The 14286-nt window shown below is 39.7% G+C and overlaps 1 protein-coding gene across 4 annotated transcripts in view; it reads left to right on the top strand.

The window, feature by feature from the left end:
* The window catches only part of LOC140716571 (THAP domain-containing protein 5-like), a 32864-nt gene extending 21714 nt beyond the window's left edge, over nt 1–11150 (top strand). For 2 of the 4 annotated variants that reach the window (XM_073029412.1, XM_073029414.1), the window contains 2 exons: nt 1089–2183; nt 10915–11150. In XM_073029412.1, the coding sequence (XP_072885513.1) occupies nt 1089–2183; nt 10915–11043 (1224 nt within the window). In that variant the 3' untranslated portion in view covers nt 11044–11150. Of the gene's footprint in view, nt 1–1085; nt 2184–10914 lie in introns of all 4 variants that reach the window. The other 2 variants (XM_073029411.1, XM_073029413.1) reach the window with 1 other exon arrangement.
* The last annotated feature ends 3136 nt before the right edge of the window (nt 11151–14286 follow it).

Genomic DNA, 14286 nt, shown 5'->3' with positions numbered 1-14286 from the left:
CCAAGGTGTCAGATTTTTCCACATCTTACCCATGTCAATTAGGGCATGAAGACAGCTTATATAATTTTCTTTTAAAATATAGTTTTAAATAACAAATTACTGGAGGAACTCAGCAGGTTTGGCAGCATCAATGGAAATGAATAAACAGTTGATGTTTCGGGCTGACACTTCTTCAGGACTGGAAAGGAAGGGGGAAGATCCTACATTAAAAATGGGGGGAGGTGAAGGGGGATAGCTCAGAGGTGATGGGTGAAGCTGGGTGTTTAGGAAAGCTAAAGGGCTGGAAGAAAGGAATCTGATAGGAGAGGAGAATGGACCATAGGAAAAAGGGAAGGAGGAGGGGACCCAGGCAGGTGAAAAGAGGTAAGAAGTCAGAGTGCAGAATAGAAAAAGGAGAGGAGTAGGGGAAATATTTTTTACCAGACGGAGAAATCAATATTCATGCCATCAGGTTGAAAGCTACCCAGACAGAATATAAGGTGTTGCTCCACCCTGAGGAGAAGCTATGGACCAACATGTCAAAATGGGATGGGAATCTGAATTAAAATGTTTAGCTGCTGGAAAGTTCTGCTTTGGGCAGATGGAGCGGAGGTGCTCAACGAAGCGGTTCCCCCAATTTACGACGGGCCTCAATATATAGGAGGCTGCATTGGGAGCACCAGATACAATACCCCAACAGATCTGCAGGTGAAGTGTCACATCACCGAAGGTCTGTGTGAGTCCTGAATGGAAGTGAGGGGAAAAGTGAATGGGCAGGTGTAGCACACTGGCCACTTGCAAGAATAAGCATTGGGAGGGAGATTAGTAGGGAGAGACGAATGAACAAGAATCACAGAGAGAGAAACCCCTGCAGAAAGAAGTGAAGGGTGAAAGTAAAGATCTGTTTAGAGGTAGAATCCCCTTGGAAGTGTCAGAAGCTGCAGAGATTCATGAGTTAATAGGTAAGGACAAGAGGAACAATTAACACTGTTAAGACGGCGGGTAGATGGAATGAAAGAGATGCAGGTGAGGGCAGCATCAAAATTGAACTTCTGAAATGGAAAATTTTAATGAAAGTTTCTAACTCTTCCAAAAAAAACTTTCAGCAGAAAAGGAAAACAATTGCTAGATCAAATGGAAATAAACGTCAAAAACAGAAGTTGGAAGCTCAAAGCAAAGAAGAACTTTTGCAGCCAAAGGAAACTGTTCCAGATCAGTCTCCTGCATTGACCGAGTCACATGCTCTTACCGTCCTAACCATACCAACTGAATCAACTCATTTAACAAGGGCAACAACATCAAATTCAGTAACTGAATTTGATAAGGTTGAACCATGTGATGACTCTATATCCCAAAGAATGACACCAAGTACCACATCTTTACCAAATATGGCAGTGAATTCCTTTGGTTCACTACAGATAGCCAAAGTGGAACCATCTCAAACTTCTCAAGAAGAGCAATCAGTGTTACCACTTGAAAATGTGGCAGCCATTGAAACTGTGCAACTTGCATCAATGTTGGCATCAATTGATTCTGTAGGAGCCACTACAATGCTCCCATCTGTTGAAACTTTACAGTTTACACCAATGCAGCCATGTGATGAACCAAAGTCAACATTTACATCAATTGAAATGTTATTACCGGCACAAGACCAACAAGATGTTGAAACATTGTCATCCTTCCAACAGGAGCCTCCTATACTAGTCCTTTCTGCCTTTGCAACACCTGCTTTTGAGAATGTGGCTTATTTAGCTGTAGAGTCAACTTCAGAATCATTATCGCCCACAAACCTACCTTCTCAGACACCGTATTTACTGACTGCAGTAACTGAGCCTCTGAAATCTGTGTCTGATTTTGAAACAATGCCGATGTTGCCCTCTACACTCATTGTGCCAATTATGTTAACTCTACCAGTTGACCCAAACCATTCAGCTATAGCTCCTGAGACAATTATTGCGGCAGTTGAAACAGTTGTGACCACACAATGTGATACACAGGAAGTGCAAGATGAACATTCATATTACAAAAATGACTTCACCGTTGAACAGCTTGAAAAGATTGTTGCTAGGCTGCAGAGGAAAGTGAAAGTTATACAGCAACGAGAGAGGAGGAATTCAGCCCGTCTAAAAGCCATGGAAAGTCTTGTGGACCAACTGAGAAAGGAAAATATTATATCAGAGGAGAAATTGAAAATAATGGAGATGGTAGGTGGAATTAATTTTGTGTTTATTGAGAGATTCTATTAGTTTTATTGTCACATACAGTGGAATGCGTTGTTTTGCATCAAAGACCAACACAGTCCGAGATGTGCTGGGGGTAGCATGCAAGTGTCACCACACTTACTGCACCAGCATAGCATGTTCACAATTCACTAATCCTAACCTATACATCTTTGGAATGTGGGAGGAAACCCACACAGTGAAGGGGAGAATGTACAAATTGCTTATAGAAAGCAGTGGGAATCAAGCCCTTGTTGTAAAGTGTTACATTAGCCACTACCCTAATAAACAACATACAATGTCATAAAGGTTAATAGAGATTCTCATACTTGTGAAGACTAATAGTGATAAGACAAAAGGTGGAGATTGATAAGGTTCTTGATTAGTCAGGGCATCAAAAGTTACAGGAAGAAGGCAGGAGAATGGGGTTGAGCAGGATAATAATTCACCCATGATGGAATGGCGGAGCGGATTTAGTGGGCCAAAGGGCCTAATTTTGCTCCTCTGGCTTATGGAAAGGGTTTAGTAAACCACCTGCTTTCCTGGCTAGCTTGTTTACCTTTGTCTGGGTGTCATTGTACACCAGTCATTAAAGGTGGGCATGCAGGTACAGCAGGCGGTGAAAAAGACAAATGGTATGTTGGCATTCATAGCAAAAAGGATTTGAGTACAGGAGCAGGGAGATTCTACTGCAGTTGTACATGGCCTTGGTGAGACTGCACCTAGAATATTGTGTGCAGTTTTGGTCCCCTAATCTGAGGAAAGCCATAGAGGGAGTACAGAGAAGGTTCACCAGATTGATTCCTGGGATGGCAGGACTTTCAAATGAAGAAAGACTGGATCGATTAGGCTTATACTCATTGGAATTTAGAAGATTGAGGGGGGATCTTATTGAAACGTATAAAATTCTAAAGGGATTGGACAGGCTAGATGCAGGAAGATTGTTTCCAATGTTGGGGAAGTCCAGAACGAGGGGTCATAGTTTAAGGATAAAGGGGAAGCCTTTTAGGACCGAGATGAGGAAAAACTTCTTCACACAGAGAGTGGTGAATTTGTGGAATTCTCTGCCACAGGAAACAGTTGAGGCCGGTTCATTGGCTATATTTAAGAGGAAGTTAGATATGGCCCTTGTGGCTAAAGGGATCAGGGGGTATGGAGAGAAAGCAGGTACAGGGTTCTGAGTTGGATGATCAGCCAAATGGCCTACTCCTGCACCTATTTTCTATGTTTGTATGTTTAAAAGTTAGTATGTCTTCCTTATTGTAACTTACACAAAGTCCCATTCACCCTTCAGCTCTTCTCACCAACATTTATTTGCTCTAAATCTAACAAAGTAAGTTTTAAATTCCATTTTTGCATTTAAAACTCTCAATGGCCTCCCTACCTACTTCTGTAGCTTGCTCCAGCCTGCAACTCTGAGGCCTCTATTGTCCCAAGCCATCCAACCTGCTCTTCCACACTTTGTGCTGTCTGTTTTGTGGCACTTTCCCTTGCAACCATGGGAAAATATAATACCTGTGCTTTCATTTGTTCCTTTTCCTCCATATGGGGACCCAAGCAGCCTTTCCAGATGAAGCAGCATTTCTTCCTTTCAGGAGCACTGCATTCAGTGTTCACAGTGTATAGCCTTCTCTACATCAGAAAAGCCAAACACAGATTGGGTGATCACATTGATGTTTGCTTATATGCAGGAGTGACGCTGAGCTTCTGTTTGTCTGCCACTTTGATTCAGCAGGCAACCATTATTTTGAGCTTTTCTAACTGTAGCTTGTTGCACTATTACCCAGAGCCCCAACATGTATCTGAAGAACTACATTTATAATTCCACATGTTGTAGCCTTCTAGACCCAATATCAAATACTGCAAGAGAAATGTAGAACAGTACAGGCCCTTCAGCCCATGATTTTATACTGACATTTTAATCTACTCTAAGTTTTAATTTGATTTAAGAGATATAGCATGGAACAGACCCTTCTGGCTCAATGAGTTACACTGTCCAGCAACAAACCTATTTAACACTAGCCTAACCACACAACACTTTACAATGACCATTTAACCTGCTAACCTATGTGTCTTTGTATTTTGGGAGGAAACTGAAGCATCTGGAGAAAATGCACATGGTTCATGGGAAGAACATACAAACATGTCACAGATAGCACCGGAATTGAATTCCAAACTCTGGAACGCTCCGAGCTGTAATAGCGAAGTGCTAACTGCTACACCACTGATCAATACAATCCTTCCCTCCTACATACCTTTCCACTTTTCTATCATCCATGCACCTACCTATGAGTTTCTTAAATGCCTGTAACATTATATCGGCCTCTACTGCCACCCCAGCAGGGCATTCCAAGCATGCACCACTGTATGTGTTTTTAAAATCTTCTTTCTGCCATTTCCCCCTATTCTTTTATCCAGTCATCTTAAGATTACACCCTTATGATAGCCATTTCTGTTCTGGGGAGAAGTCTCTGGCTGTCCATCTTGTTCACCTCTGTCAAGTCACCTCTCATCCTCCTTCACTCCAAAGAAAAACCCTAACTCGCTCAACCTATCTTCATAAGACATGCTCTGTAGTCCAGATAGTAAGGGCCTTCTCAAGCTTTCTTTCTGTTTATATCAGGACTGGTCATTTATGCCTGTCGTCGTTTTTTCCCCATTTTTATAGTCTGACCTGCTGGGCATGAGTGTTATCAATACATGAGATACTATCAGTGAATTATCACTGTTGTCAGAGGACCTATCTTCCTGTTACATACACTGTACACAGACCAAGTTGCATTATCTCGTCCTAGAAGCTGCTCTTACATTAGCTCATCTGGGTTGACCCTACCAGAGACTTACCCATTTTTTTTTTTTGTTTTACCTATCACACCCCTACCTTCTCCACTACTGAAAAATAAGTTAGAGTCATAGTCATGGAAAAGTGCAGTACACACATGCCCTTCAGCCCATCTAGTGTGTGATGAACCATTTAAACTACCCAGTCACATCGACTTGCACCCAGACCCCTACCATCCATGTAGCTATCTAAGCTCCTAACTGTTGAAATTGAGCTTGCATGCACTACTTGTGCTGGCAGTTTGTTACACATAATCAAGATTCTCTGAGTGAAAAAGTTTCCCCTCAGTTCCCCTGAAACTTTTTACCTTTCACCCTTAACGCATGAATTCTAGTTATGGTCCCATCCAACCTCAGTGGGGGAAAAAACCTGCTTGCATTTACCTGTAACACTTACCCAACAGGCTGGTATATGTCTAGGGGAAAAGGAGATCCAACTACTCACCAACCCCACCTCCCGTACACGCAGGTGCTGTGAGAATCAAGTTTATGCCACGCGTACCACACAATATCAAACTCACACTAGATACTGTTACAGAATACACTTTAAAGATTTTACTAAAACTAAAAGAGTACTATGCAATACAGTATATATGAAGGAAAATAAAATAAAGCAAAAGGCAGTATAGTGCACATCGTTGGAGCTCAACCATCGAACCATTCAACCCCTCGTCGCTTGCCTCCGACCCCCACGTCCTCGCACCTGGGACCACCCCTGGTGGTTGACCAAGCAGTGCAGCACACGTCCACCTTCCTCGGCGTCTCCTTCCCGCCTCCCCTCAAAAGACCGCGAAACCCCCCAAGCTCCCAGCCCCACAAGACAAAATAACATTCCTCATTGGTTAACAAATGAATACAATCCCCATATCAACAAGTCCAAAACTAAACAACTGCGAGAAAAAAACACTTTATTAGACATAAAAGCATTCCTACTCTAGCAAACCAAAGAAGCCATTTTGATTACATACATTGTACATTCTCCCCCCACCAGCAAATGTCATGCCCTCATGACATTACCAGAGTTCCCCAAGGCTTCTTGCAACACACAAAACCCAACCCAGGTGCAGAAAGCAGTGACATAACTACCCAGAGCAGTAGAAATCACACTTGGTTCTCCTGGCATCACATATGTCAACCGCTCTGGGGGGCGCCTACTCCTCTGAGATCTCCGTACCCCTTCTGCTGACCCTTCCGCCTCACTAGGCTCCCTCTTCACCTGCGAACCTTCTGCCTCAGACACCCCAGGTCTACCTGTCAGATCCTCACTCCCTCCCTCACGGGGTTCCCCCTTCACCCGAGAACTCTCTGGCTCATGTTCGGGTTCCACCCTCTCTCTCCCCAACATTGGCTGCCTCTCCATCTGACCATCAACACCTTCCCTCCTCTCGCCCAACTCAGTAGGGGAAGGGCCAGGAGCTTCCTCTTCTGGTACTGAAACACCAGCGAATGGGAGCAGGGGCCACTCATCTGAGTCGTCATCTTCCGAATCGGTATCCATTCCCAGGTTAGGGACCCGTCTCTAGCAAACCAAAGAAGCCATTTTGATTACATACACAGTACATTGTACATACCCTATCTATACCCCTCATAATTTTGTATACCCTATCAAATCTCCACTCAGTCTTCTGTGTTCTAAGGAATAAAGTCCTAACCTATTCAATGTTTCCTTATAACTCGGGCCCTCCAGTCTCAGCAACATCCTTGTAAATTTTCTCTCTACTCTTTCAACCTTATTTGCGTATTTCCTGTAGTTAGGTGATGAAAACTGACCAAAATTATGCCTCAACACTGTCTTAAACAAATTCAACATAACATCCCATCTCCAATGTGGCAAAACCATTCTTTATGACCCTGTTTTTATTTGATGCAGAATCTGATTGTGGTTCTGGACCTGATAAGTTAACTGTTATTCTATCCACAGATGCAGCTTGGAATGTTAAGTGCTTCCAGCTTTTTATATATCTATGCCATCTCATGATTAACATCCTCGCCTTTACCTGCCTAACCTTAAATTCAGGAATTGCATCAATGAATATTTTTGGTTCTGTTTTCCTTTCTAGATTTCTCTTTAAGATTACTTCCATGACTATATAAATCTCTTCCAAAATTTTGCTTAATAATATCATTCGGTATAATGTACTATACTTCAAAAAACATCAGAATCAAGTTATTAACATTGATATTTGTTGTGAAATTTGTTGTTTTACAGCAGCAATACTGTGCCATACATAATATACTATAAATTACAATAAAAATATTAAAAATTCATAAGCAATGCAAAAAGAGTTAAAATAAAAGAAAAATAATAGTGAGGCAGTGTTCACGGGTTCATTATCCATTCAGGAGTCTGATGGTGGAGGGGAAGAAGCTGTTCCTGAAACGCTGAGTGTGTGTTTCCAGGCTCCTCTACCTCCTCTCTTATAGTAATGAGCAGAAGGCATGTCCTCAGTGGTTACAGTCTTTGATGATGGACGCTGCCTTTTTGAGGCATCCGCACCTTGCAGAATCACAAACTTGCACTCAACATCAGTAAGACCCAGGAATTGATTGTGAACTTCAGGAAGGGAAAGTTCAGGGAACATACACATCCGCATCAAGAGATCTGCAGTGGAAAGAGTGAGCATTATCAAGTTCCTGGTGTCAATATCTCTGAGGATCTTTTCTGGCCCAGTTACAAACAAGACACGACAGTAGCTACATCTGATTAGGAGTTTGAGGAGACTTAGCATGTTACCAAAGGCACTTGCAAATTTCTACAGATCATTCTAACTGGTTGCATCACTGTCTGGTATTGTGGGGCCACTACACACGACTAGAAAAAAGCTGCAGGAAGTTGTAAACTCAGCCAGCTCCATCATGGGCACTAGCCGCCCCAGCATCCAGGACATTTTCAAAAGGCAATGCCTCAAAAAAGCATCAAGGAGGAGGTACAAGAGCCTGAAGACATACATTCCAGGAGCAACTCCTTGCCCTTTGCCATCAGATTTCTTAATGAACAATGAACCCATGTACACTACCTTTTTCCCTATATTTTTGCTCTCTCGCGCTACTTATTTAATTGCACTTTTTATATGCAGTGGACTCTGGGTAATTGGGACACACTGGGACCAGTACATTTTGGCCCAGTTAACTGTCTGCCCGATAAGCCGAGGTTTTTCATGGGAATAGTTGAAAAGGTATGAAAAATATAAACTAAGTAATGAATTATTTATTTAAATGAAATGTTGAACAAATTAGAGCACTACCAGGACTACTACAGTACTATAAAACTGTACTAGTTCCTAACAGTTCTCATACTGGATGAATTCCTTAGTCATGTTGCCATGTTCTGTGACTAAGTTAACAGAATCAGCGCAGACACCTAGTGTAGGTAATGAACTGTCTTCATTACAATGCTTTTGACAATTGCATCTTCCAAATCTTCATATTCATTGTCACTTTCAAGATGATTGTCAATTCTTCATAGTTCCTAACTTGAAGTAGTGAAATTGTTTCATTATCACCCCCGGCCATTTCTGGCATTTCCAAGCCTGAACACTTTATTATTATGTATTGCAATGTACTGCTGCCACAGAACAACAAACTTCATGGCATGTGCCACTGATATAAATCTGATTCTGAGATGTTCTCGTTGGAAAGGCTTGTACCTGTGATAACACATTTATAGAATAATCCTTATCATCCTAATAGCGAAATCTCAAAGTTATGTTGAAGCCTTGGATATTTGCTGTGGCATTTTAATACATATTCTGTTTTAATATAGATTCTTGTTGCATATAACTAAAATAGTTCTTCCTCAAATCAGCTTGCAGATATTGGAAGAAACTTCATGGGAAATGTTTAAGTGATGCTCCATATTTCATAATTAAGCATTGGGGCTGGAATTTGAATTTAAAATCGTGCCAAAAGGACATGAGAGATTCCAGCTATCAGAGGACATAATGCTCTTGACGACCTTGCATAGAAGACAAACTCTAAATCGAAGTTTTTTTTGTGAATATAAGTTTGCTCAGAATTTTGAGGGGTTGAGGAAAACTTTTATTTCTGATAGCAAGTACCACAATACAAATTGAACAATGTCATTGTATCTGTTTTAGTTTTGCGCATGTTGTTCAATCAAGGGATGCTGGAAATCTTGAGCAGCACACACATAAAATGCTGGAGGACCTCAGCTGATCAGGCTAGATCTATGGAGGGAAATACAGTTGACATTTTGGCTGAGACCCTTTATCAGGGCAGAAAAGGAAGGGGGCAGAAATTAGAAAAAAGTATGGAAAGGGGGAGGAGTACAGGTGTTTGGTGAGACCTAGTGAAGGGGAAGGTGGGTGAGTGGGGGAGGGTAAATGATAATGAGAATCTGGAAGCTGATAGGTGTGAGAGGTAAAAGGCTCAAGAGGAAATCTAATAGGAGAAGACTGTAGACAATGAAATATAGAGAAGATAGTGGGGAACAGAGAGAGGTGATGGGCAGGTCACGAACCCGGGAGAAGAGAAAGCGTGAGAAGGCGGTCAGAATGAGAATAGGAAAAACATAAAAATAATGGTATGTGGAGGGGGTTAAAGATTAAGTTAGAGAAATCAATGTTCATGCCATCAAGTTAGAGTCTACATATTAGTACAGGCCCAGGACAGACATGTCAGACCAAGAATGGGAACTCAAGATGAAATGAGTGGCCAGCAGGAGATCTTAGCTGTTGTGACAGATAGGGCTTCCAATTTGGTTGCGTCTTCCTGATTTAGAGGACGCTGCTCCAGATACAATAAATAACCCCAACAGACTTGCAGGTGAAGTGTCCCCTCACCTGGAAGTACTGTTCAGGGCCCTGTATACCGCTTCCACCTATAACTTCAAGCTTTTCACATCATCCCACTTTCTACCTCACCTGATCTCATTTATTACCTGCCCGCTTGTACTTGCCCTTCTCCAACCTTCTTATTCTGGCTTCTGCTGCCTTTCTTACCAGTCACAGTGAAGAGTCCTGGTCCAAAATGTCGTTGGTTTATTTCTCTCCATAGATGCTACCTGAGCTGCTGAGTTCCTCCAGCATTTCCTGTGTGTTGTAAACTTGATCAAGGCTTTACCATGAAATGTCATGGGGTAGATGTCTTAAGGTAGGTGTGAATTTATGTGGAGCACTTAGTTGCTAGGATATTGAATAATAGGCAGGGAAATGTATATCCTTGTAGCATAGAGTGGGATCAGAGCAGAATGAAATCCTGTTGTGAAATAATAAATATCCTCACTCAAATAGAATTGTTTCAGAGTGTTTCTGCACAGTGATGTGGGCTGCTAATAGTGCATCATCTCAAGGTCTGCATGTTGGGGATTAAAACTGATACAGCTTTTTAAAAGGTTACAATATTCTAATATAAAAGGCAAATCACTGAACAAATGTATTTGTCTTGTTAAAGGAGTCAGAATAGCAACTAGTGACAGACCTGAATACATAATTCTGACTTTGATTTAATTTTAATACAGTACCTGCACTTTGACTTTTAATATCCCCACATAGTAGAAGTATCTTGTCTTCATTTCCCATTTCAGAAATCAAGGCTAAGATTATGGGCGTGCACTTTGTTAGTTTGTGGGTAGATTTTTGGTACATCATTGTAAGATCATTTTAAGTGTTGAGTTTGTAACCTGCAGTTGGTGTACCAGTATAGAGTAACTGGGTGAATTTTGCTCTTTGTTCTGCTATTTATCAAACTACATGGAACTTGTGTAGTTCTGGGAGAATTTCACAAAATTTACTCTTTAAATTTGGGGAATAAGTCCTGATTTTATAAGCTATATTTCACAATTTGACAATGTGTACAATGTTATAAGAAGTTGTGGAATTTTTGGTTAATTGTTGTTTGTTGTTGCAATTTTCAGACCTGCTCACAGACAAATGGTCAGGCGATGAATCCCTCTGGTACTGTCACAGTCATTTGTGAAGATGATGGAAATCTAATTTACACACTTCAACAGTCACCGATTGAAGATGTTAATCATGTCCCTTGAAGGAGATGTTCGATTTTAAGAATAATTGCTTATTATTCATTGTACAGTTATTGTTTGTTCATAAAAAAGTATTTTTAATGAAAAGATTAAATTATGTTTTATTTCTACCATGACTCTGTTATCAGCTTTCCTTAATCTAATTGCAGTGATGATCTCAACTAGATGGAGTGTGGTGTGTTTGAATAAGCTGAAGAAACCTTTGAGATATTGTTCTCTTCAGCCTTTTTGTAATTAGATTATCTTTTTATTTTGCACATGTACATCAGAACATTCAGTGAAATTTGTTGTCTTGCATCAGTGATCAACACAGTCCGAATTTGTGCTGTATTGCCATGTTACCAGTGCCAATATGACATCCCACCGCACGTAGTAAATATCACTATGTTTACAATTCCAATGGCTATAATTTTCCAACCACCTAACTTTGGAAACCTATTTCAGTCTATGAATAATAAATTTTTTATCTTTGAATTACAAACAAGGGAAAATCTGCAGATGCTGGAAATCCAAGCAACACACACAAAATGCAGGAGGAACTCAGCAGGCCAGACAGTCCTGATGAAGGGTCTTGGCCCAAAATGGTGACTATTTACTGTTTTTTCCATAGATGCTGCCTGGCCTGCTGACTTCCTCCAACATTTTGTGTGTATCTCTTGTTGAATTGGTAGTTTATACCATTTTATAATTCCATAGTTTGATTTTCTTTGCTGGTTTGAGTTTTTGTATGTTCTGCAGCTAAAGGTCTAGATTTCTTTCTTGCACACTCTCATATGTGAACCTTAGAGTATTTTTAACCTGATGGCTGCTAATATTGAACTTGTGGGGGACAATTTCCCAGCATATAGAAGGTTTGAAGTAGGCAATATAGCTGCCACAGGAAATTGTGTTCTTTTATGGAAATAAAATTGAGAAATTTGTGAAAGAAAAACAATGCTCTTTTTTCAGCTATGCCTCAGTGGTAGCATTCTCAGCCTGATTAAAAGTCTGTGCATTCAGGCCACCATCCTATCTGCTGTATATTGATATTCCAATGTTGTAGATTTAATTCCAATGCTGTTCTGTTCCAGATAGTCTCTTGGCTGTAATGTTAGCTGTTTCACTATTGCAGGTAAAGTAATACCTGGTATTTAAGTAGAGCTGAGGATTTTTTCCTGGCATCCTAGACAATCTTTATCCAAAATGACTAAGTTTATGGAACATTATGCGCAAATTATTTAAGATGATAACTAGACTACACAAATTATACTTTTTAAAAATAAGAACTAAATATACTGTAAAATGCTGAAGGACATTCCAGATTTGAGAGACATTTATATTTAGTCCAGACTGTCAAGATTTTATATCTAACTCAGGAAAGTTAAATTTCTCGGGCATTTTGCTGCAATAATTCATAGGGTGGGGAGAGGGTAAAGGAAATTATTCTAAATAATATTCTGCAGTTTAATTTTCATTAGAAAGACAGGAACAAGCTTAACTCTAGAGCTACCCGGCTGAAATATAATCATCAGTTTCAGTGTTCAGATAACCACAATATCAGAAGCAATATCAGAAACAGCAGCAGAGGAAATAATTGAGAACATAATGGAAATCATATCTCAAAGCTATTAGGCAAAGCAATCCATTAAAAGGAAAGCTAGAAACATTCTATTTTATTAAGCATTTGGCTATTCAATGAATTCACCAAAGTGCAGTAAGAAATGACACTTCATTAAGTTTTGACCAAATTATCTTCTGAGTCTGAAGGTCAAAGACACTGATGCACGAGGACTCTGACTTTGATTGTGAATGTTGAAAAATGCCATAGTACGACTTTGAAGAGCAGCAGGGGGTTTATTTCTGCTGTCCTGTCCAATGTTTAGTTTTGGTTTAATTAAAAATACTACTGATCATTTTCACACCTTTTTTGTGTGTGTGTTTTTGCTGTGTATGAATTACCTGCCTCATTTCTCACTTTGCAGTGACTGCTTTGTAAATCATTTGGTGTAAACTTGTGTTATGACATCCTAGGGTTCCAATGTCTTTCTTTTATTCAAAACTGAATCCACCTTTGTGACAATTCATCTCTTCCCACAAAGGCACTATCTTCAAATATATTCTAAAACACTTCAGCCAGCATACAGAGAATTTAAAGTAATTTAGTACGTTAAAAGTAAACATATTGATATGTATTTTGTATTGCTTTTTCAATCTTTCTGTTGCTGGCTTTGCTCACTACAGTTTGGATGTCAAATTCTTGAATGCTTGGACAAAGTGACATTTTTTGTTCAGCTCCTTTTACTGAGTTGGATTATTTTCTTTTAAAAAAAAAGATGCTATGTTGAGTTTCCACTTATTCACTTTGAATTTATAGTGTTAAATAGTTAAAATATGTAAAGGGGGAGATTTAATGAAGAGTACTGGCACAGAGTTTGAGGCTTGCCACCTACCAGGGTATTAATATTGTATAATTTGTTGATTTACAAAGCACAGAAACTCATTTTAAAAATTTGTAATTTGCTGCATCCTGAACGGTGTTGGATCATGACAATATTGCATCTATATTTTCAGATGTATTTGAGCTGTTAAAGGACATTGATCTTTGTTGAATTTATTTCTGTATTACATTAGTATTCTAGAATTTTAACAAATGCTTGTTTCATTCTGCAATTCCATCTGAGCAAAATTGCTTAATTGCCAAAGTGACAATTTTTTTTACTTTTTTCCAAGGCATGGGATTTTAATTGATGCTGGCACCATGGGAAATTGTGTAATCTTAACAGATTACAACAGTAGAATACAAATGTTGCACAATTGAAATGTTTCAAACAAAATTGAAAATGTTGGAAATCTCAACTACTGGAGACAATTGACAGGTTAAAAAGGGGTAATGGAAAGAGAATGGGGTTATGTTCCAAGTCAATGATACTTTATTAGTTTTATAAAGTATAATTACCTCTTGTAACCCTTTTCTGAGACACAAAATGGAATGCCATCAGAAGTGATCCAAGTCTATTTTTTGAATATCCTCTACACTTTTTTTTAAATTTTAAGTGAAGCATAAACTGGTTTAGACAGTAAATTACACACATTTTCACCTTTTGGAAAAGTTAAACCTTTTCAAAATTGCTTTGTTGTTCCCAGTATGCCTCTGAACCAAGTGCGATAGCAATTATATGAAAACTACAAAAGGCTCAGAGATAATGTATCCTTACTCTATTGCTATTCTAGTGCTGCAGCCAAGGGGTATGGAACTGAACTGATAGA

This window comes from Hemitrygon akajei, chromosome 25 (genome assembly GCF_048418815.1).
Source record: "Hemitrygon akajei chromosome 25, sHemAka1.3, whole genome shotgun sequence".
Lineage (NCBI taxonomy): Eukaryota > Metazoa > Chordata > Chondrichthyes > Myliobatiformes > Dasyatidae > Hemitrygon > Hemitrygon akajei.
This window is presented reverse-complemented; position numbering and strand designations above follow the sequence as displayed.